This window comes from Nematostella vectensis, chromosome 15, assembly GCF_932526225.1.
Source record: "Nematostella vectensis chromosome 15, jaNemVect1.1, whole genome shotgun sequence".
Taxonomy (NCBI): Eukaryota; Metazoa; Cnidaria; class Anthozoa; order Actiniaria; family Edwardsiidae; genus Nematostella; species Nematostella vectensis.
Genome location: NC_064048.1, coordinates 5557619 through 5578459, shown reverse-complemented (window position 1 = coordinate 5578459; position 20841 = coordinate 5557619). Strand labels below are relative to the sequence as shown.

Below are 20841 nucleotides of genomic sequence, written 5' to 3'. Positions count from 1 at the left end.
TATGCCTGCTGTCTGCTGCCGCGGCGGCGAATTCGCCGATATCTAGACGTCTAATTCGTCTGGTACTTGCAATCAACTTTGCTGGCCATTGCCGGCGATTGAATTCACTCATACGAGGGTACAAAACCGCCTTAATACGTATAGGCTTTAATCTACGAATTGTGATTATTTGCACTGGTGTCTGTTCTTAACATATGCCTTTCTACCATCGAGCCATTTTTTTTCTTATTAAAGCTAATTAGAGCCGCATTGTCACCAGTTTACTTCTGGTCGGTTACGTAACAACATCCGATGATTTTTAAAGAAAAACGCGAAAAATATTTCAAAATATTGAAAGCAGTGTGTCTATTGGAAGTTTCTTAGAGGATGTGATTGATAATTTAGAGCGGATGGCCTGTTTAATATCTCGGATTTAAATAGATTCTTTTGTCTTTTAACGGTTGAGTTTCCGTCGGACCTCAGGAAGTAAACTGGTGATAATGCGGCTTTAAACGTGCGCTCTGATCAGTTGCTGAGTACACACGCACGCTTGACGTCATCAGACACGCAAGAATATCCAATTTGAAATTGCGCGCTATTTCTCAAGTCCATTTTTCCTTCTAGATACTGCTACCTTGTTTTACAGATAGATATCATTTTTACATGCGTCTGTACTCTAATAGATACTCAAATAATGATATCACTATACGTGCTATGAGCACGCAAAGTACCCAACGAGACGAAGTCGCGTTGAGTGACTGATGTTCAAGTCTGTTGTTTTATACATTTAAAACGTTTTTTGAGTTTCTTTAAGGAGAGCGCGCAAATCCGAGCCAAGCGTTTAGTGTCCTCTATTTTGGTACATATGCATCTTTGAGCAATCAACGCGCGATTGAAGAGTGTAGTTGTATAAAACTCATCTAAATGTTTCAGAGGCTTTTTTGTATAGCCGACCATCACCAAACGCCTATTATGTGAAATTACTTTTGTATCATTCTGCTTATTAATCAAGAAAAGTGAATAGTACAGTGTGTCCGCTGGTAGTCGTAGCCACTAAGGACGCATAAATATAGTTCGAGCCTCCGTTCGTGGGGAAGGGCCCTCAAATACCAGCGATATCATGTTTTTGCATTGTTTTTTTCTAACTTCTTTTCTGACTTTTTTTTTTCTAACTTCTACGAAAATATCCAGCCTACCTTTAAAGCCGCATTGTCACCAGTTTACTTCCGGTAGATTACGTAACAATCTCCGATGATTTTTGACGGAAAACGCAAAAAATATTTCGAAATATAGAAAGCAGTGTGTCTATTGCAAGTTTCTTCGAGGATGTGATTGATAATTTAGAGCGGATGGCATGTTAAATATCTCGGATTCTAATAGATTCTTTTGTCTTTTAACTGTCATGGTTTCATTCGGACCTCCGGAAGTGAACTGGTGACAATGCGGCTGTAATACACTTGATTATCAATAATCAATTCTCGGGCCCGAAACGTTTTATTCCTTAAATTTGAAAACCTGGCTAATTTCTATAAAATTTATGGTATCTAAATGTGTTGAAATATCGTCAAACATCGTATTTTACCACAAAGATTCATGTAAAGGATGATTCTATTTATGGATTTTGATCTTTCCCGTACTTCTCGGGCCCGAAATTTATATGGCTTAAATATTAAGAAAGTTCTCGGAACCTCGCACTCACCCAAGAATTTTCGGGTAACTTTTAGGCTTCAAAAAAACTTCGAAAATAGCCCTATTGAGTGTAATCATTTGGAATTCGAACCAAGAGGAAGTAAAATCTGTTCTCAAACATGAATGCGGTTCTCCAAAAGGAAAACATGCGAATTTTTTAGCAAAAATGCAAAATAATGTTTTCGGGCCCGAAAATTCTCGGGTGTTTTGAAAAAAGGGTCGCCTGTACCCAAGATTTTTCTTGGAGGGTGCGAAATGTGTGGCGGGACGGGGGGGGGGGGGGGTAGGCTGTTCATAAAAAAACTTTTTCCATTTGAAACCTATATGGCTGCGCACCCTTCTCAGCCTGTGTACTCGCCTGGAGCTATCGAGCTATGTCAAATTCGAGAGTTCCTTTTTTAAAAGTATTAAAAGTTATTTAATAGTATTGCCATTATCCCAGTGGTCTATCCCGGACAGATTATTGCCATTTTCCAAGTGGTCTATCCCGGACAGAGTATAGTCATTATCCGGGTGGTCTATCCCGGACAGAGTATTTCCATTATCCACGTGGTCTTTCTCGGTCAGAGTATTGCCATTATCCGAGTTGTCCATCCCGGACAGAGTGTTGCCATTATCCGATTGGTCTTTCCCGGACAGAGTATTGCCATTATCCGATTGGTCTATCCCGGACAAAGTATAGTCATTATCCGAGTGGATTATCTCGGACACAGTATTGCAGCTACCCGTGTGGTCTATCACGGACAGGGTATTGTCATTATCCGAGTGGTCCATACAGGACAGATTATTGCCATTATCTGGGTGGTATGTTCCGGACAGTATATTCGAGGGGTGGACTATCCCAGGCAGGTTATTGTCTCGTTATCCGAGAGGTCTATCCCGGACATATTATTGTCATTATCCGAGTGGTCTATTCCGGGCAGGGTAAAGTCATTATCCGAGTGGTCTATTCTGGACAGAGTATAGACATTTTCCGAGTGGTCTATCCCGTACAGAGTATTGCCATTATCCGAGTGGTCTATCCCATACAGACTATTGCCATTATCCTAGTGGTCTATCCCGTACAGAGTATTGCCATTATCCGAGTGGTCTATCCAGTACAGAGTATAGCCATTATCCGAGTGGTCTATCCCGGACAGAGTATTGCCATTATCCGAGTGGTCTATCCCGTACAGAGTATAGCCATTATCCGAGTGGTCTATCCCGTACAGAGTATAGCCATTATCCGAGTGGTCTATCCCGGACAGAGTATTGCCATTATCCGAGTGGTCTATCCCGGACAGAGTATTGCCATTATCCGAGTGGTCTATCCCGTACAGAGTATTGCCATTATCCCAGTGGTCTATCCCGTACAGAGTATTGCTATTATCCGAGTGGTCTATCCCGTACAGAGTATTGCCACTCGGTCTATCCCGGACAGATTATTACAGCTACCAGAGAGGTCTATCCCGGACAGATTGTTGTCATTATCCGAGTGGTCTATCCCGGACAGAGAATAGACATTATCCGACTGGTCTTTCCCGGACAGAGTGTTGCTATTATCTATGTGGTCAATATTGGACAGAGTATAGTAATTATCCTAGTGGTCTTTGCCGGACAGAGTATAGTCATTATCCGAGTGTTATATCCCGGACAGACAATTGCCATTATCCGAGTGGTCTGTTCCGGTTAGTATATTGCTATTATAGGAGTGGTCTATCCCGGACGAAATATTGTCGCTATCGAGTTGTTAATCTCGGACGGAGATTGTCATTATCTGAGTGGTCTATCCCGGAAAGGGTATTGTTTCTTTTTGAGTGGTCTATCCCGGACGGAGTGTTGTCGCTACCGAGTTGTTAATCTCGGACGGTGTTTACCATTATCCAAGAGTCTGTTCTGGACAAGATATTGCTATTACAGAAGTTGTCAATCCCTGATAGTGTCACTATTGGAGGTGTCTACCTCGGACAAGGGTTTGTTGGTGCTATCAGAGTTTCTTTTTTTCCGTACATATCATTGCCATCATCCGAGTAATCCTTAACGGACAGACTATTGCAATCACCCTCAATCATCATTGCTGAGCGAAGTAAGAGTGAGTAAAATGAAATAAAACAAAAATGAAAGGAGAAGGTATAAAAAGTGTCAAATGAAATAAAAGTTGAATAAAAGAGGAAAACAGAAACAATAAGAAAATGGGTAATTTAGATACGGTACAAGCGAAGTAAGTAATCAGAAGAAGGTGAGTAAAAATGTTAATCTAAGTAAATAAAAAAATATGAAAAATAATAGTCCATAAGCCAAACAAAAAAGGCACCGGAGCAACGAAATAAGGAAAAAAAGATAGAAAAGAAATAAACAAATATGAAAGAAAATATACAGGGAAATTAAAAAGCAAAAGGGAGAAGGTGAAAAACAATAATAGAATAAAAGAGAGAGAAAGACTAGGCTTGATAGTTGCGCACATAGAGCACCGTATCGTAACCATTTACAACCACGGCGGCACCTTGTCTTTTCAAAGGGAACGTTGGGCTGAAGGTTCCTACAACAACACTGTTGATTTTCACCGTGACAGAGGATTGCGTTACAGAAAGTGAAACTGAGAACCACTCATCCCGGCCGGGGTGTTGCGAGCCACAAGATGACGATTGTTTTCCAGAGAAAGCGCCAGCTCGTACTGATCCAGGCTGAAAGCAGGTACTCACGCTATGGGGCCTGATGAAGTAAACGAGCTTGAGTTAAATACACAGACGAGACGACGACAGAGAAATGATTCTGCGGCTTAAGTTTTTTTCTCTAAAAAATAATCATAAACTAAAATTATTTTTATCCTTATAATCGTGTAAGATAAACACAGCCCAAATTGGAATACAAATCCATCATGTCTGTATTAGCATACGTATGGTGTCCGTATTAGCATACGGACACCATAAGTGACCATAATCTAGTTATTGTAATAGGACAGCCTATAATATCAGTATTTCTTTGTACGTCAGGTTTATGCGTGTGGTATCTTAACCCTATTCAGACTGAGCTATTTTGCGCTGTCTGCGACTGGGAGGGGGGAGGGGGGGGGGGGGGTAAAAGGGCCACTCTAATCACCAGACCACAATGATCACCAGCATGCAAAGAATCGTCACGCCTTTTTTTTGGATGTGGTCGAGTCAATTATGACGTCATAATGACGTCATAAATATGTTGTTTAGATATTATTTCAAATATTGCCTAAATTATCAGATATATGGTTGAAATCATTTTACATCATCTAGATATGTCAAAATCAACTTTTTAACGGTTTTACAATGCAAAAAGGCCATAAAAACGTTTATTAATCAATTTTTTTGGAAGAATTTCCGCCATCTTCGGTCCACCATCTTGGATCTAAAATCTAAAGATTTTTGCAAAAGAAAAAGAAATCAGTAATTATTACAAAAAAGCTTCGGTGTGCATGTATTACTGCTCATATCAATCATACATGCATGGTATTAGCTTTAAAAGTGTCATCTAGTAAATCTAGTGACATTTTTAACAACAGCTGTGAGAAAGCAAAATTTACCCACCCCACTCCCCCAAATATCTTGAAACTTGACACCTAAACAAACTTATAAAGTCAAAAGAGGCATTTAAATCTAAGAAACAGGACCAAAATATAAACAAAAAATCACTACTTTTTAGTTATGTGTAAAACTACTTATGTGTAAAACGCTGGTTGCCATAATAACATGGAGCGTCTCCTCGACATGTCAATGGCATCAAAACATCCGCAGATAGATTTTAGGAAAAGTCACCAATTTTAAACCTCTTAGCTTCTATGGTTAAGAAGTTATAGCAATTTTCCCGGAAGGGGGTTTTAAAGAGCCTCCCCCCGAGGGGGACGAGGGGTCCCTAAAATTCAGATGCCCATGATAAACAGGTGTCCCCTATATTGAGATGTCCGTCATAACGAGCTGCTCCTGATACTGAAATGTCCGTGATAACGAGGTGTTCCTAGTACTGGGATGTACGTAATAACGAGGTGTTCCTTGTACTGAGATGTCCGTGATAACGAGGTGCCCCCAATATTAGGTTGTCCTTGATAACAAGGTGTCCCTTATATTAAGATATCCGTGATAACAAGGGGTTTCTGATATTAAGATATCCGTGATAACAAGGGGTTTCTGATATTAAGATATCCGTGATAACAAGGGGTTTCTGATATTAAGATATCCGTGATAACAAGGGGTTTCTGATATTAAGATATCCGTGATAACAAGGGGTTTCTGATATTCGGATGTCCGTGATAACTAGGTGTTCCAAATACTGGGATCTCCGTGGTGAGTAGATGTTTCTAATACTGAGATGTTCGTGATAACGAGGTGGCCCAAAATATTAGGTTGTCCTTAATAACGAGGTGTCCATAATACTGGATTGTCCGTGATAACGAGGTGTCCCCAATATTAGGTTGTCCTTGATAACATGGTGTCCCTTATATTAAGATATCCGTGATAACTAGGTGTTCCTAATACTGGGATGTCCGTGATAACTAGGTGTTCCAAATACTGGGATGTCCGTGGTGAGTAGGTGTTTCTAATACTAAGATGTTCGTGATAACGAGGTGGCCCAAAATATTAGGTTGTCCTTGATAACGAGGTGTCCATAATACTGGATTGTCCGTGATAACGGGGTGTTCCTAATATTGTGATGTTCGTGATAACGAGGTGTTCCTAATACTGGAAAGTCCGTGATAACAAGTTGTTCCTAATACTAATAGTTTCGTGATAACGAGGTGTCTCTTATATTGGGATTTCCGTGATAACGAGGTGCCCTAATATTAGGATGTCCATGATAGCGAGGTCAATCTCTTGGAGGGCTGAGTATCAGGGCTTTTTAAGATTAGTAAGAAAAAGATTTGCCGCGAGTCTCAAATTGACAGGAATTAGCATTTTTCACCATATTTTTTGGAGATCAGGGAGCGTTTTATCTTTATCTCTTTTTAATATGGGCATCAATGTCCATATAAGGCAATACAAACGAAGGAGACTATCTATGGGGAATATGTTTGATATGGTGTCCGTGATAACGAGGTGACCTGGGGTGTCAGCGATAACGAGGTGACCTTGGGTGTCCGTGATAACGAGGCGCCCTTAATATCGGGGTGTCAGGTAAGGCGAGAGTTAACATACACTAGAAATCAAGTTAAAAGGGTAGAATATGAGCAGGTAGCTCGAGTAAGCTCGATTATGTAGGTATCAAGGGAGAGGGCGGGGTAGTTCTACTCTATACCTGAAATACACAACGTCGAAGTTGTCGCCGTCAACCATGTTAAACGCAACTCCCGGATGTACACCTCGAGTTGTGTCATGGGAGACATGCCTAGCGCGCAGGTCAACGGTGATGCTATACTGCTGACCAGTGACGATGCTCGTAGGCGTAAAGTCTACTCTGCAGAAGCCGTCCGCTGGCCAGGATGAATGAGTTGCTTCGAGTTGTATGACACCGTCTGATGATGTATTGAAGGCGTGACAACGATGGAATGACGTTTCTATAATAACACAAATCACAACCATTGAACAGCGTGACACTTGAAGTTCAGCCTTTCTCAGGCATCTGTTTATGATTCCTCCTTGTGCATTTTACAGGGTTATGTCAATGTTTTTTTTTCTTTTACATTTTCACGGTATTGCAGTTTCTTTAGACTGTGCGGTCTATGGCTATTGGCTTATTCTGACTCGATGTTGCGATATGTTTTACGGTGTTTTTCGATACAGCTTGTGTTTCGAGGTTTTTCTGTGCAGTTTTGCGGTTTTCACAGCCCGCATTTACGCTTATCTCGTGGGCCACTATCAAAAGCACAGCGCAAAGGTTTACTACGCATAGCCGCAGAAAACAATGGGGGCACAGCTATGCCCCTACTTGTCATTTCCTTATCATTTTTGGAAATATTGGGGGCACGTGCCCCCAGTGCCCCACCCCCTGCTACGGCCATTATGTTGGTGGAAACCCGTAGCAATCTTTTTCACCATAAAAACAATCAACACTCGGGAAACGTTTAATTGACCGTGTCGATCACATACCGTTGAAATCGCAATGGTGCGTGCCGTCCAAGAAGTTAAGTCGACAGATCTGGTCCTTCGTGCAGTCACAGGAATTCTGGCAGAGAAATGCAAATTTTAATTGCTTTTGGGTAAAAGGTATGCGAAGGAAACAAAAAGCAAATATAACAAAAAATGTAAAACATCAGATAAGATTAAACCTAATGCAAAAATCTGTTCTAAGAAGTTGTAGTAGTCTCTCGAATCTACTGTTGGCCACGGTCTCTATAAACACTTTGCTTTGATTCTGTCAGCAAACTGGATGGTAAATCATTTCTGGTTTATAAAGCCGCGATACTGTGAGTAATTGGCGGTCTTATCTTATCACATTCCGCGTTTAAAAAATTAGTTATACTACATTTTGCGTTGAGAGTTATTACATGCCTCCACTTTTATCAGCCAAAAATACAGTAAATTTATCAGACATTATTTAAATACAGGAGAAAATGCCTTGAAAGTCCTTTTTGGGCCCCCTCCTGTTAAAAATCCTGTCTACGCCGCTGATCAGGAAGGGACAAATGCATTCAATGAGTTCTTCGCTAATGTTGCATCGAAAATACAGAACTGGTACAACTGAAAACTTCGACAACACCTGCTTCGAACATTTAAGGTCATTCGTCAATGGTAAAATCTCTCCTTCTACAACCTTCTCTATTCCGAACATCACGTTTGAGTTTGTGATAAGCTATCTATCTGGCATTCAAGTTCGCAAGGCCACTGGGCTTGATGGGATCAGCGCTAAGTTGCTCCGCTCCGCTGCTTCTGTTATCGCTGCGCCAATTAGCAAATTCATCAATCTAGGCATGGAAACTAGCAAAAGTAGTAACTCCTGTATTCAAAGCTGGTGACCATCTCAGCGTGAACAACTACAGACAAATTAGCATTCTGCCCATTGTCTCTAAAGTCCTCTAGAGACATGTCCACCTGAGGCTATACAACTTTCTGAATGACAATCATCTACTAAGCACTTACCAGTCTGGATTTAGACCTAAACACTCCTGTGAGACGATTATGACAATGATTGACTTAGTGGACGTTTTTCTGACCAACATGGACAACGGGATGATCAACGAACTTAGACTAAATGACTACCGAAAGCTATTCGATCTTGTGGATTACGAGATTATGTTAAAGAAACTTGCTATTTACAATCTCTCTGAGTGACTCAGCCAACAGTATCATTGTTCAACTTCTACCTAATGGATCGTCAACAGAAAGTTTCTAATAGTGGACTCTCCAATGCTCTTCAAGTATAACCAGGAGTACCTCTTGCTCCGTCCTGGGTCCATTACTACCTTTATTGCTAAACTAAAGGCATCATAGGTAAACAAGCAAGCAACCAACCAAAGAACAGTAAGTGATCAAAACTAAATACAGACAAATAAGCGAGATCAATGCCGCCCACGTGACTCACCTCAACCGCGCTGTAGTAATGCTCGGGCGCGTCAACGAAGTCTTCTGGGTATTGGAGGTGGTCGGCATGGCTGAGGTTACATATCCCCTTGAATTCAATGATAGGACCGAAATTGTATGAAATACAACGGTCGTCATGGAAACACAAGCTGCTACAGTGGCTGTCGGAGTTAGCTTCGGTTGAACGAAATTCGTGGTTCATTAGAGCTTTCCCCATCAGGTTTGTAGCATACACCATTTTCTTGCATCCGCCTACGGCCAGTATTTAGAAGAAAGTAAATACAGCATGAATTTCTGAGAGCGTAACGTTGATTTGCTGCTAAGACTTCCCCCTTATTCTCCGCCTCTACATTTCAAGCCATTCGTGCTGAATACAAAATTATTCTTTTATTTTACCATCATACGAGACGGTCAGACCAATTGAACTCAAACGCGTAGAGGGTGAATGATTTCCCCGTTCTGACTATTTTTTTAAAAGCTCCGCAAGCTGCCAGAAGCAGCAGCACTAATTCACGTCTTTCGCACGACACGCAGGGGAATAGAATTATTTTGTTCTTTGGTTTCGGCCAGAACTTATAAGGTCGGCACGTGAACACAACGATAAAAACAAACTATTGAAGCAAACGGGCAGAAACAAAGCCTAAAGTTAAAAACAGGACACAGCAAAGACGCCGAGAAGGGGAGATGAGGCATATGAAGAAACCGTTGTCGTTTTACGGGTCTGGTACCGATGGATTTTAGTTTCTCTTCAGAGGCTTTCTCCTTTCAATAAAAATGGTCACTGTCACAGTTGTTCTCTTCTGAAGACAATTCATAAAGTTTTCGAAGCACCTGCGGTACGGCAGCCTAAAAAATGACAAGAATCTTGCAGGTTTTCCAAATAAGAATATATTAGTTTCCTTATATGGAAGTGACCGTGTCTGGGAAAAACGACAATTTTTGTCAAAATTTTCTTGATATGAGGAGAAATGGGGACTTTAAAAAGGTGAAGTTTATATTGGGTTGTGGTGTGGGTTGTAAGGAGCTTGAGATGGGACCGCCGCCAGCAGAGAGGCGAACAAGCAATATGCTAATCCGTAAAGCATCCGATCACTGTTCTTGTTATTGTGGCTTATTCTTGTCTCACAAAAGATTGAGTTTAGATACAGAGCTCCTACCGGTACAACGACACACTACTACTCTAGGGGTGCCTTTTTCATACCGGAACCAGGTGTTTAAACTTGATAGTGAAAGAAAGGAATGAGATTCTCGTGAATTTTCATGGACGAAACACTAAAAAGTCAGAAACGATAAAAATGAAATACTGAATTAAAAAGAGAAAGCACAAGGTTCTTCTATTGGTTAAGGGTATTTAGTAGTTTAAAAGATCTAAGTATTATGGCATTTTGGCGGGTGATAAAGGGCGGTATTTTAGATATAATTCTTATCTTGCTCGTGATGCAGGTCTTAAAAACACGCGATATTTCTGAAAGCATAGCTCTGAAATACAATATGTCTACGGTGACTGTTTCATGGATACAAAACCATACATAAAAAGATAAAAAGCAATCCTGCTGTTTTTATTTTTTTCAATAAAACTTCTAGAAATATCTTAAAGGAAATATAGTTCTTTTCTAGTCAAATATATTTTGTCCGGCGCCCGTCAAACTTTATAAAGTTGGATGATAATTGCGATTAATTATATATTAATTTCAGCAAACGTCCCTTATTCAAAGAAATCTTTTTCATACTTTCCTGTTGTCAAAAAGATAGGTTGAAAAAAAAATCTCATTTATTGTGGGGATAAATTATGTTATAAACTAATGTTTGTTGGCTATTTCGGATGCTATTTCTGGATGCTATTTCGGCACAGTTGATTTTGCAAGAAATGTATAAGTAGATTGTTTCAAATTTTACTCACCAGCAACATAAGGCAAAACCGTCGCTATCACCATTACCATCACCATCGCCACCCTTTTATCTCCTTTCTTCAGACACAGAGAACTCGACATTTTAGTAAGAAATACAAAACTTTGCTGCAGTTTCTCCTCCTTTTATAGTAACTGTTTAGTTAAGACAATGTCCTTCTGGGCATAAGCTGTTTTCGTATTTTACTGCCGTTTTCACAATTCTGCGAACTCTCGTTGATTATTTTAAACATGTAGGTTACATGCTGCTTCTGTCATTCAGAATCTTTAAAGGCTTTCATTTTATCAGTTGAGCATTGTTTACTAGAGTATGCAAAATAATGAAAATTGCTAAGATTAAGACGTCGAATGCGCCTTAACGCAGGTGTTTTCCACGGTTATTGTTATTGAAATGATATTATTGACATATGGTCGTAATTGAATATATACCGTAAATCATCGGCAAAATAGGTTATTTGATTTTATAGCCGTTGAGAAATATTCACAATAAATTCTCAAGAATTCACAATAAATCGCATATTTCCCTCTTTATTAAGATTTGAAAAAATATATATATTTTGTACTTTTATTCGTATCACATTTTATTGCCCTAAAAAATAATTCAAATTAGCTTGCTGAGCTTCCACAAGCTACATATACCTATTTCACAAAAGGTCGTCAGTGCAAATGGCGAATGGCAAATGGTAAATGGCTTATAGGTACTAATTATTCGTAAAATTAAAGGTGTTAAATAATGTCCAGCAATGTCAGAGTTACGCATTGGTAACCTTATCCTGGTAATGGATAATTGTTTTGATTTATCCATATTCTTCGAAACGCATAGTTACTTTCGGTCGTAGAACTGCCATTTGCCAATTGCACTGACAACCTTTATTGAAATAGGTGTATTTTGATGTTGATGTGGCGCAAAGTATGTGTTATAATATTGATAAATTGGGGAATATAATGATCTTGTTTTGAGACAATTTTCGGCTTTCGCAAAACATAAAATGGAACTCACCCGCTAAAATAACAGAAAATTTTATGGAAAGGATAATAATGCTATTCAGTACAATGATATTCAAGCAAGAGCAAGGCATTTATGTATTACAATTTTTCCCATTTGAATTTTACAATTCACCTTTTACTTGTGCAGTTTTCAATATTCTGCGAACTATCGCCGACGATTTCAAACAGTCAAAATCTCTGAGGCAATCATTGGCCAGCACTGAAATGGTTTCTAATGATGCCACCTTTCCGCAAGGCGTCGGCCAATCAAAAAGTGTAATTTTGTTGTTTTGATGAACGGAAGCCAGAAGGCTGTTTAACATTTTAAAATTGTTGACGATAGCTTCTCAGAATATTAAAAATCCAAGTTATGGTGTAAAATGCTTATGTACGATGGCATTTACAAGCTTACACATCCATCACATCAATTTGTAATAAACGTTGCAATTTGTAATACCAACTGTCATCGCAATTTGTAACAAAGTTATCGCACTGTGTAATACCTGTCGCAATTTGTAATAAAGTTGTCGCAATTTGTAATAAAAAGCTGTCACCATTTGTTATACGCACCGATTGCGATTTGTTATAAAAAAAAAAAAGCTGTCGCAATTTGTAACACACCTCCGTCGCGATTTGTAATAATCAGGTCTTATTAAAAAGTTATAATTAAAAACCTCCAACAAGAAAAACGATGTTTCCCTCTGAAAATCAATCTTAAACAAGGGTGACGTCATGGGAATGTCGAGGAATCCTTTTTTCATTTTTTCCCCACGCTCGGTTCACTCAATGCAAACCAGGCCCTTTATCTGTAAGATTTTTATCTTATTGCATCCAATGTTCACTAATGTTCGTAGAGCCATAACCATGGACATAACCCTGGTGCAACGAGTAAAGAGTATGGACGAATTAACAAATCCATTTCTAAAGGCAATGACGAAAGCTCCATAATATATCAATACAATCAACTAAGTCATTCCCAGAAATAAGAGACAACATGGCCGCCACGCATGCGTAATAATGCTCATACAATGTCAAAATGGCTGCCATTTATTATAAGGAAATGTGGGGAGACATCACAATTTATCAATTTTTTTCGTTTCAGAGATTTTGTGCTCACGATGCAGGACTCGAAAAAAAACCCTTGCCATTCGTGTGATACACTTTCCGTTCAGACGATGCCAGAGAAAGCCCTATAATTGTTCCTTGGACATTGCACTTTTGTTCGCTTGAGAGTATACAATCCTCCATACATTCTCTGTAATTTCATTGAAATCGGGCATAAAAGTAGTCGTTTGAAAGGTAGAACTGTTCGCCGCATCACAGGTGCAGGACTCGAAATTGGTAAATCGACTATCTTTCTATCAAATTGGCCAATAAAATAGGCAGTAGCGCCTTCCAATCTTGTTCCCGAAGAAATAACATTTGATGTAGTTATGCCTAGTTCAGGAACCAGTATTGTTGTCTTTAAGATACAGACTGAAGCAAGGAAAACGGTGCGCTCCGCAAGAACAATTTCTCTCCATTCGTCCGTTCTCCATTTTGTTTTTAAACGGCCCCACGGCTTTCTGGGATAGACACAGGGGAACCATAAAGCCTTTATAAAATACACTTTCTTTAAATTTGCGCATATAATGTTTTCCAACCTCAGCAAGACTGCCGCACTTCCATTATCATTGGACGTATCAAATCAGAGATGTCCCTTGCACGTTTAAATACCGCTAATACTACTTTTATTTGGAATTTTAGTCAACCTGATTAAAAACTTCTAGTGTAACAACAAAAGGGAAGCCCCTGTGCTGGCCGGACTCGTTTTTATTTGTGATACCGCTGTTATTCCTCGCGGGCCTAGCAAAATGTGAGCCCAGAGAAACCGCTGGCTGATGTCCCTTATTTCTGGGAATGATATAAAGCATAACCTATAGACTATAGAATGGGCGATTCCAGCTATAAGAGCGCGCGCTCTTTTCTGATAAAGAATACCAAGTAAGTATATTCGAGTATATTTTATCTTACCGCGTGGATATTCTTTTTTTAAGCTTTCATATTCCTGTTGTGGTTTAGAGCATTTGGTATTCCGCAGCTCATAATTTTTATATTTGTCTCGCGGTACTTACACATACAGTTCGTTTTAAGCGCATGGATTGTAGTCCATAAAGATAAAAATAGTTGTTATAGGTTATACAGTATGTTTAAAGAATACGGTAAAACAATGGACGACTCCAGTTATAACGCACTGCGTGCGCTGCATGTCGGTAGTTGAGGGACGCCGCCGAACAAAGTGTTAAAAAGCGCGCGCAGCATTCTGGTAGTTGAGGGACACTGCTTGGTATTTTTTTATCAAAAAAATTCTTACAAATAAAGGTCCTGGTTTGCGTTGAATAAACCGGGCAAAAAAAAGGAAATGACGTCACTCTTGTCATTTAAGATTTTTACTTGTTGAAGTTGTTTTTTAATTATAACTTTTTACAGCGCAACCAGTTAAACCGTGAACACCTAAAATATGTGTGGAATGTTTATTGTCTTCTGACGAATCAGACGCGAGAATTCAGACACTGAGCCTTGTTGAGACATGTTTCTAGTTGGCTGTTTGAATATCTCGCGAGTGATTGGTCGGAACAAACATTCCATACATATTTCCGGTTTTCATGGTCGCGCTGTAATAACACCTGATTATTAAAATCTCGACGGAGGTGTGTTACAAATTGCGACAGCTTTTTTTATAACAAATCGCGATGGGTGCGTATTACAAATTGCGGCAGCTTTTTTATTACAAATACACATTTATAACAAATTGCGATAGGTATTTTACAAATTGCGACAACTTTGTTACAAATTGCGATGACAGTTGGTATTACAAATTGCGACGCTTATTACAAATTGCGACAATTATTACAAATTGCGACGACTATTACAAATTGCAACAGTACACGCCCCTTGTCCCCTTGTCTTGGATAGGCCCTTTAAAATTATTTACTATTCTTTCTCTTTTTTTCTGATAAAATAAATATCTACAAGCGACATATGATGTATTATTGATAGCTGTCTAGTGTAAAAAAAAGTTGAGAAATAAAACAAACAAATACACAAACCAGACTTAAATATTATTATTTTCAAGTACTTAACAAATACCACTGATACTGGACTTTACCCGGCTACAGAACCAATCCGCAAACACATTATATATTGTAAAAGACAATAACGTTATGCTCAAACTAAATCATATCTATTTTGCGATTTCAGTATTATCCATTCACACTGCGATAAAGTAAGAATATAGTACACATGTATTTTTGATACCCTGGAAACCAGTAACAGTGGAAAAGGGTAGAGCGGACTTTCGGCTTTTGAAAACGTTGTCTTTACGGGAACTGGTACCGAGTACTTTAGTTTTTTAAGTCCTGTACAAACGCTGGCGGAACGTTGGTCTAGAAATGTTCGCGCCGATTGTAGCTGGCGGGAGTTGGCATGTTGGCAAAACTTTGATTGAGTTCGAACTTTTTGGAGGTCGCTGGCGCAGTTTGTACACAGGGCTTTATACGAGATCCTGTCATATAGTTAACACAGCCTCCGTGAAACGCCTACTTTAATCAAAAGGCAAGGTAATTTGATACAAAAGCTTGGTTTTGGTGCACTTTTTAAACACACTTTAGGGTAAAATGGTATGTAGAGTATGGACCACAGCTAATAAATTTCTTGGCTTTATTTTGTTTTATTTATATATAGGGTATTTTGTCTTAGACGAGTGTAAACAATGGTACTACTGTGATGTTGGAATAACTGCTTCAGGTAAGTCAATGCCCATCTGATTGATTCCCTGGGGACAACCAGTCGACCCAGATACCATTGATGGAAAGGGGCCTTCTAGCCCTCCTTGGGTGATTTTGCTTACAGACATTTAATAAACTGATTCCTGCACTTGCCAAACGAAGTTCAGTCTAGACATGTTATTCATGGAGACATTGGAAGCGATGCTACTCATAGCGAAGTACTTATAAATTCCGAAGCTTAAATTATAAGATCAAGAGTGTGTTGGAGCTGATTCAGCAAGCATGCATGCAAGAAATAAACAAAGAATTTGGTGCACGGCCAGCAGCAGTAGAGGGGAAGTGGAAATTGGAAGTGGCGTTTCGTGTGTTGACAACATGATATATCGTGAAATTTGAACTGATAACGAACGGACTTTAAAGCGAAACCTTGCATTCAGATAGCTATTTATCGAATGTGGCTCGATTTATAATTGGCAAGAAAGGCAGGAATGACGTTAAATCATAGTCTTAACCTTTAAAGAACTCAACTACGACCGCCATGTTTTTTTTTTTTTTTTTACATGGTTTGGAAAACCGCTGACAATTCGCGGGCTTTTTCGCTAAAACGTTTGATTTGATTGGCCAAGATTTGTGATATTAAAGTGATATTAGAAGAGTTATGATTGGCTATGGGTTACACTTAAGTCGACGATTAGCCACGAGTGACACAACCCCGCTAACCGCAAAAAGTCCTAAATAGCTTCGTTAAAAACGAATTAAAAAAGAAAGACGAAATTGCTGCTTAGTTTCTTTTAGGCAAAATTTCTTGATAACTAAAAAATTGAAAAAAAATAGGTAACTAATATAAATATTGTCTCCCGATTTAACGTTTTTTTGTCGCCTTCCCAGATATTGAGAGTTTCGATATATAACGATATAAGGATAAAACAATATAATTTGTCAGTTTTTGCAATATCGTTATATCGAGGTTTATACTGTAATTTGAATATGTTGACCATGTAAGGGATAATCAGTCACAATGCTGCCTTTTCTGATATTGGATGTTATATTTTGCATTGTATCTTTTTATTAGCTGTAAGTAATTACAAATCTTCGGTGGATCTCCTTTGAGAATTTAGTTAAGTTTATTATTGTGATCAAGTGGTAATTTTCTAATGCAAAATTCAATTAACTCTTTATATATTTGTGGTCTAGCTAAACAATACCAACGCTGACGCGAAAGGAAAGCAACGTCTCTGCGTTTGTCTATGTCGTTGATAAAAAATATATCCGCTTCAGCATTCACATTCATTTAAAAGCTTGATTGGCTAATAACTGTATTTCGCTTCGAGACATCTGACACCACCGCCCCATGAATCCGTTCACTTTCTTTATGTGAAGTCATCCTGCATTTCTTAGTATACACTGCTGAGCCAGTTTGGACGTTTAGAAATTCAAACTTACGCCATGAAAAGGGGGCTTTTACTTCTTTTTCTGATTAATCTGTTACTTGCATTACAAGGTAAGAAATACTTTTCAAATACTGACTTCTTCGATGGAAATTATAAATTAGAAATGTTTTTTTTTTATATATGTTGCATTGAAATTAAAATGATTTGCAGTGCTCCAAACTGAAACATTGTGAAAATCTAATTTAGAATTACATTAAGATTTATCATTTCTTATAAAAAATAGTCAGCCTTTATAAATGCCACGGCAATATCTGCACTCCGACTATTCGATATTATTAAGTTATGATTAACAATTAACTACAAATGAGTATATAGTATATTGGTGTCAGATTAGGGTTACATCTATATTACTATTCACCACTGTTTTACTGAGCTCGATGGGAATTATTGTTGTTTATATAATATTATCATTTAAACAGCTTGCTCTCTTTGGTCTCCAAATGTATATAACCAAACGTGAAATTGTTGCGCGCTTAGAAAAAAGAAAGACAGGAAAATATCCAAAGACACTAGGGAGTTTTAGAATGATGTTCCATAAAGATAATGGATTTGTCTAATTATCCAGTAGAAGTGTTCAAGGGGTTTACTTTAATTCTGCAATTACTGTAATTTCTGTTCCAATGCAAAGCTTAAGTACTTCTTAAAAGGTTATAAACAAGATTCGATAATGATTTTAAGAAATTGTTACAACGTTCAGGGATTGAGAACCAATCAGAATCGCTGGTTTTATGAAGTTCCCGTGAAGGATATATCAAAAAGTGATAATACCTAAGAGCTATTGCTATTACTCGTCTGTCATTTTGGTAATCCCATTTCTACTGAGAGCCGCGTTAGAATTTTAGCGGTTGCAGCTGGTGACAGATGCAAATCCTAAACCATCACCTTAACCACAGTTTTTTTTAACTTCACGGCCACCATGACCCGAAGCTCATTTTATTTTGATTTACTTAATGAGAATTATAGAAATAAATAAAAAAAAGTGAAAAAAGCGAGTGCAGCTTAAGAATACCTTAAGGGGCAAAATGGCGACGCATGAAGGGGGGGGGGGGGGGGGAGGGGGTTAGTATATCTTTTAATCGGTCACCCTCAGGCGACGCAATTTTTGTTGACTACATAGGGGAGCCTTAGAAAAAACACCCGGAAACACTAGCATTTGGGATGCGTTAAAAAAGATATACTCAAGATAACTTGCATATCAAGGGCATTATTTGATGTTCTTCAAAGGTAGTGGCAACAACATGACCATGAAGGGAGGGTGGGGGCAGGCATTTAGGTGAAGAGGGGTGGGGGGGTGAATCGCTATTATCATCTGTTCACTCAAAAAAATTGTGTTGTTTAGGGACGGGCGTTTAAGGAAAGAGGTCACCTCATAGAAGTTCCCTTACGGCAAGGACACAATGGGCAGAATCCGATTATTGTTTGCAAAACGATATGACTTTGTCATGCAGCAAGTAACGTAACATATTAGTTTTGCTAATAAGCTTTCAACTTTTCTGAAGTTAGGGGGACGACTAGTAGCATTTTGTTCAGCTACCGCGTTTGACAGGGACTCGGTTTTAAGGAACCAGTGAAATGAGCTATTAATACGACTTCATAGAATAAACTATTTGTTTTAAAATTTGCAATTCGTTTTTTATCACGGTCATCGCCATTTAAGGAGATTGCATACCAATCTTCTTTTGCCAGCTAAAACGTTTTGAAAAATTTTACATAAACTTGCAGTGCATTTTATTCTTTTTTTCGTTTTTCGTACCCTCGTCCGACTGCCACGTAGAATTTCCACGTAAACTTGCAGGAATTTGTGTTTACTACTGGAGCCTAGTCCCTATTGTTTTAGAATATCACAGGTCTCCTGCGCGCTCGCCCCAGGCTATTTACGACCATTTAGAAAAACGACAGCCATTGATTGATATGATTCTCACGTGCTTGCCCAAGTTTCCCATTCCGAATAAGGACAACATACTTTATGTTAGTTATGTTCTTGTTTTTCTGTTCAATTTGAATAGTGTTGTCGTTCTGTCTTAGCATCTGCGCTGAGTTGCAGTCAATGCACGGCAAGGACCGAGTCTGGCTGCTCCGACAATCCGCAAAGTTGCTTGTGGGGAGATTATTGCTTCCGCGCCACGGGCCGCCTTTGGGATGGCAGTCAGTTTGTTAACGGGTTTATCAAGGGATGTGCACCCTGTGACACGAACGAGCAAGCATGCAATTTCTTAAACAGGTAAGGGCCGCAGCAATAACAGGGGCGGATACGGGTGTGTGGGGGTAGGGGGGGGGGGGATTAGGTGGATATCCACGCACATTTTTTAGTGAAAAGTGAAAAGTTACTGTTTAAAGAAAAGAAATGCCTGAGGAACGGAAGGTATTGTCCATGTTCCTTCGCCTGCTTGACTTTGCTGACGCGACAAATCCAATTTAGAGTGAAGTATTTTTAGATCTATTTGACCTACCAAGAACCACTTGATCACTTATAAGTCGTCTATCCGGCCATTATCCACCCGCCACCCGCTATTTTGAAATCCTGCGCACCCCCCCCCCCCCCCCCTCGTGTACCCGCCTGAATATGCTTATAGTCCTTTGCTTTGCTGTCAGAACTGGTGTAAAGATGGTGTTTTCTGATGGCTACCTCGTCACCTGTAATCTGAAGTGCTGCCAAAGTGACAACTGCAACATGGGAGGGGAGTTCCCTACTGCGAGCACCAACCCTCTTGCATCCTCAAGTCCACCTCACTCCAACCCCCAGACCATGCCCCTTACCACTGCGGCTATTTCCCCATCACCCGACCGCTCCACCTCTACCGAACCAGACAGTACCCTAACTACCACTGGTGGCACAGGTCCTGTCACCGACTCTTCTACTCACAGGGCATCATCTGCGAACCCGTCTACTCCGTCCAGTAGCCCCCCTGACACGAATTCGCCGGCTTTGTTGGTTATTACTATCATGTGTGGGTCTCTTCTAATAGCTTTATTGAACGGAGGTCGTTAAAGCCTTGGTTAACATACTGTTTTTGTTTCGGTTCCTATTTTAGTTTTAATGTGGAAGCAAGTAAAAAGCCGCATACCCCCTGACTGCTCTATACATCTATAGAAAGCAAAGTCATAGAAAGTGCTTCTGCAAGTTTTCCTGCAATGTTCGAATTCTGAAAACTCTTGTCAAAATTTTACAGCTGCTGCTAATCCACTGAATGGCTTTCGTCATTTAAACTAATAAAATCAAGTTTGGTGTTTTTTTGAATGGCCAGCACCCTTGCAGAGACGTGGCGTGAAATAAAAACCATTCCAGTGCTGTCCAATGAAAAACTTCAAGAATTTTGAATTATGAAAGCCAGAACTGCTGCAAATAGTCGGTGTGAGCTCGCAAAATAATCGAAAACAGCAGTAATTGGGGGACTTAGTGTCGGCGGACTGTTTTGTCGGCGAAACCACCTGATACCTAGTGAATGCCGTGTGTTATTGATGTTATTTTTTGCTGATTACATTAATAAAGAAACAGTGTGCATTATCATTTATTCCATTCTCTGATTTTATTACTGTTAGCTGCGGTTAAATGCTTGTGTTCTTTTTATGAACAGTAAAATATAATCTGCCAAACAAACAT

The 20841-nt window shown here is 39.3% G+C and overlaps 3 protein-coding genes across 3 annotated transcripts; 1 reads left to right on the top strand and 2 right to left on the bottom strand.

Moving 5' to 3' along the window:
* Positions 1–2714: 2714 nt before the first annotated feature.
* On the bottom strand, positions 2715–3719 carry LOC125560746 (nacrein-like protein C1). The gene is made up of 2 exons (XM_048723078.1): positions 3610–3719; positions 2715–3075 (listed from the first exon to the last, which is right to left on the bottom strand). The coding sequence occupies exons 1-2, from the start codon at positions 3717–3719 to the stop codon at positions 2715–2717; spliced, it is 471 nt and encodes a 156-aa protein (XP_048579035.1).
* LOC116604783 (uncharacterized skeletal organic matrix protein 7) lies at positions 3641–11401 on the bottom strand. The gene is made up of 5 exons (XM_032367653.2): positions 11029–11401; positions 9130–9380; positions 7698–7773; positions 6907–7165; positions 3641–4359 (listed from the first exon to the last, which is right to left on the bottom strand). The coding sequence occupies exons 1-5, from the start codon at positions 11117–11119 to the stop codon at positions 4089–4091; spliced, it is 948 nt and encodes a 315-aa protein (XP_032223544.1). The 5' UTR covers positions 11120–11401; the 3' UTR covers positions 3641–4088.
* Positions 9304–20748, top strand: LOC116604784 (putative protein TPRXL). The gene is made up of 4 exons (XM_032367659.2): positions 9304–9348; positions 15746–15808; positions 19266–19461; positions 19833–20748. The coding sequence occupies exon 4, from the start codon at positions 19846–19848 to the stop codon at positions 20227–20229; it is 384 nt and encodes a 127-aa protein (XP_032223550.2). The 5' UTR covers positions 9304–9348; positions 15746–15808; positions 19266–19461; positions 19833–19845; the 3' UTR covers positions 20230–20748.
* The last annotated feature ends 93 nt before the right edge of the window (positions 20749–20841 follow it).

Excerpts from the sequence above, each read along its gene's own strand:
- LOC116604784 (XM_032367659.2), top strand. The coding sequence starts at position 19,846 with ATGGTGTTTTCTGATGGCTACCTCGTCACCTGTAATCTGAAGTGCTGC.
- LOC116604783 (XM_032367653.2), bottom strand. The coding sequence starts at position 11,119 with ATGTCGAGTTCTCTGTGTCTGAAGAAAGGAGATAAAAGGGTGGCGATG. Across the intron at positions 9,381-11,028 it reads GGTTTTGCCTTATGTTGCTG|GCGGATGCAAGAAAATGGTG; the intron begins GTGAGTAAAATT and ends TACTGGCCGTAG. Across the intron at positions 7,166-7,697 it reads GCACCATTGCGATTTCAACG|AAACGTCATTCCATCGTTGT; the intron begins GTATGTGATCGA and ends GTGTTATTATAG.
- LOC125560746 (XM_048723078.1), bottom strand. The coding sequence starts at position 3,719 with ATGATTGAGGGTGATTGCAATAGTCTGTCCGTTAAGGATTACTCGGAT. Across the intron at positions 3,076-3,609 it reads CCAACAAACCCTTGTCCGAG|ACCGAGTGGCAATACTCTGT; the intron begins GTAGACACCTCC and ends TGTCCGGGATAG.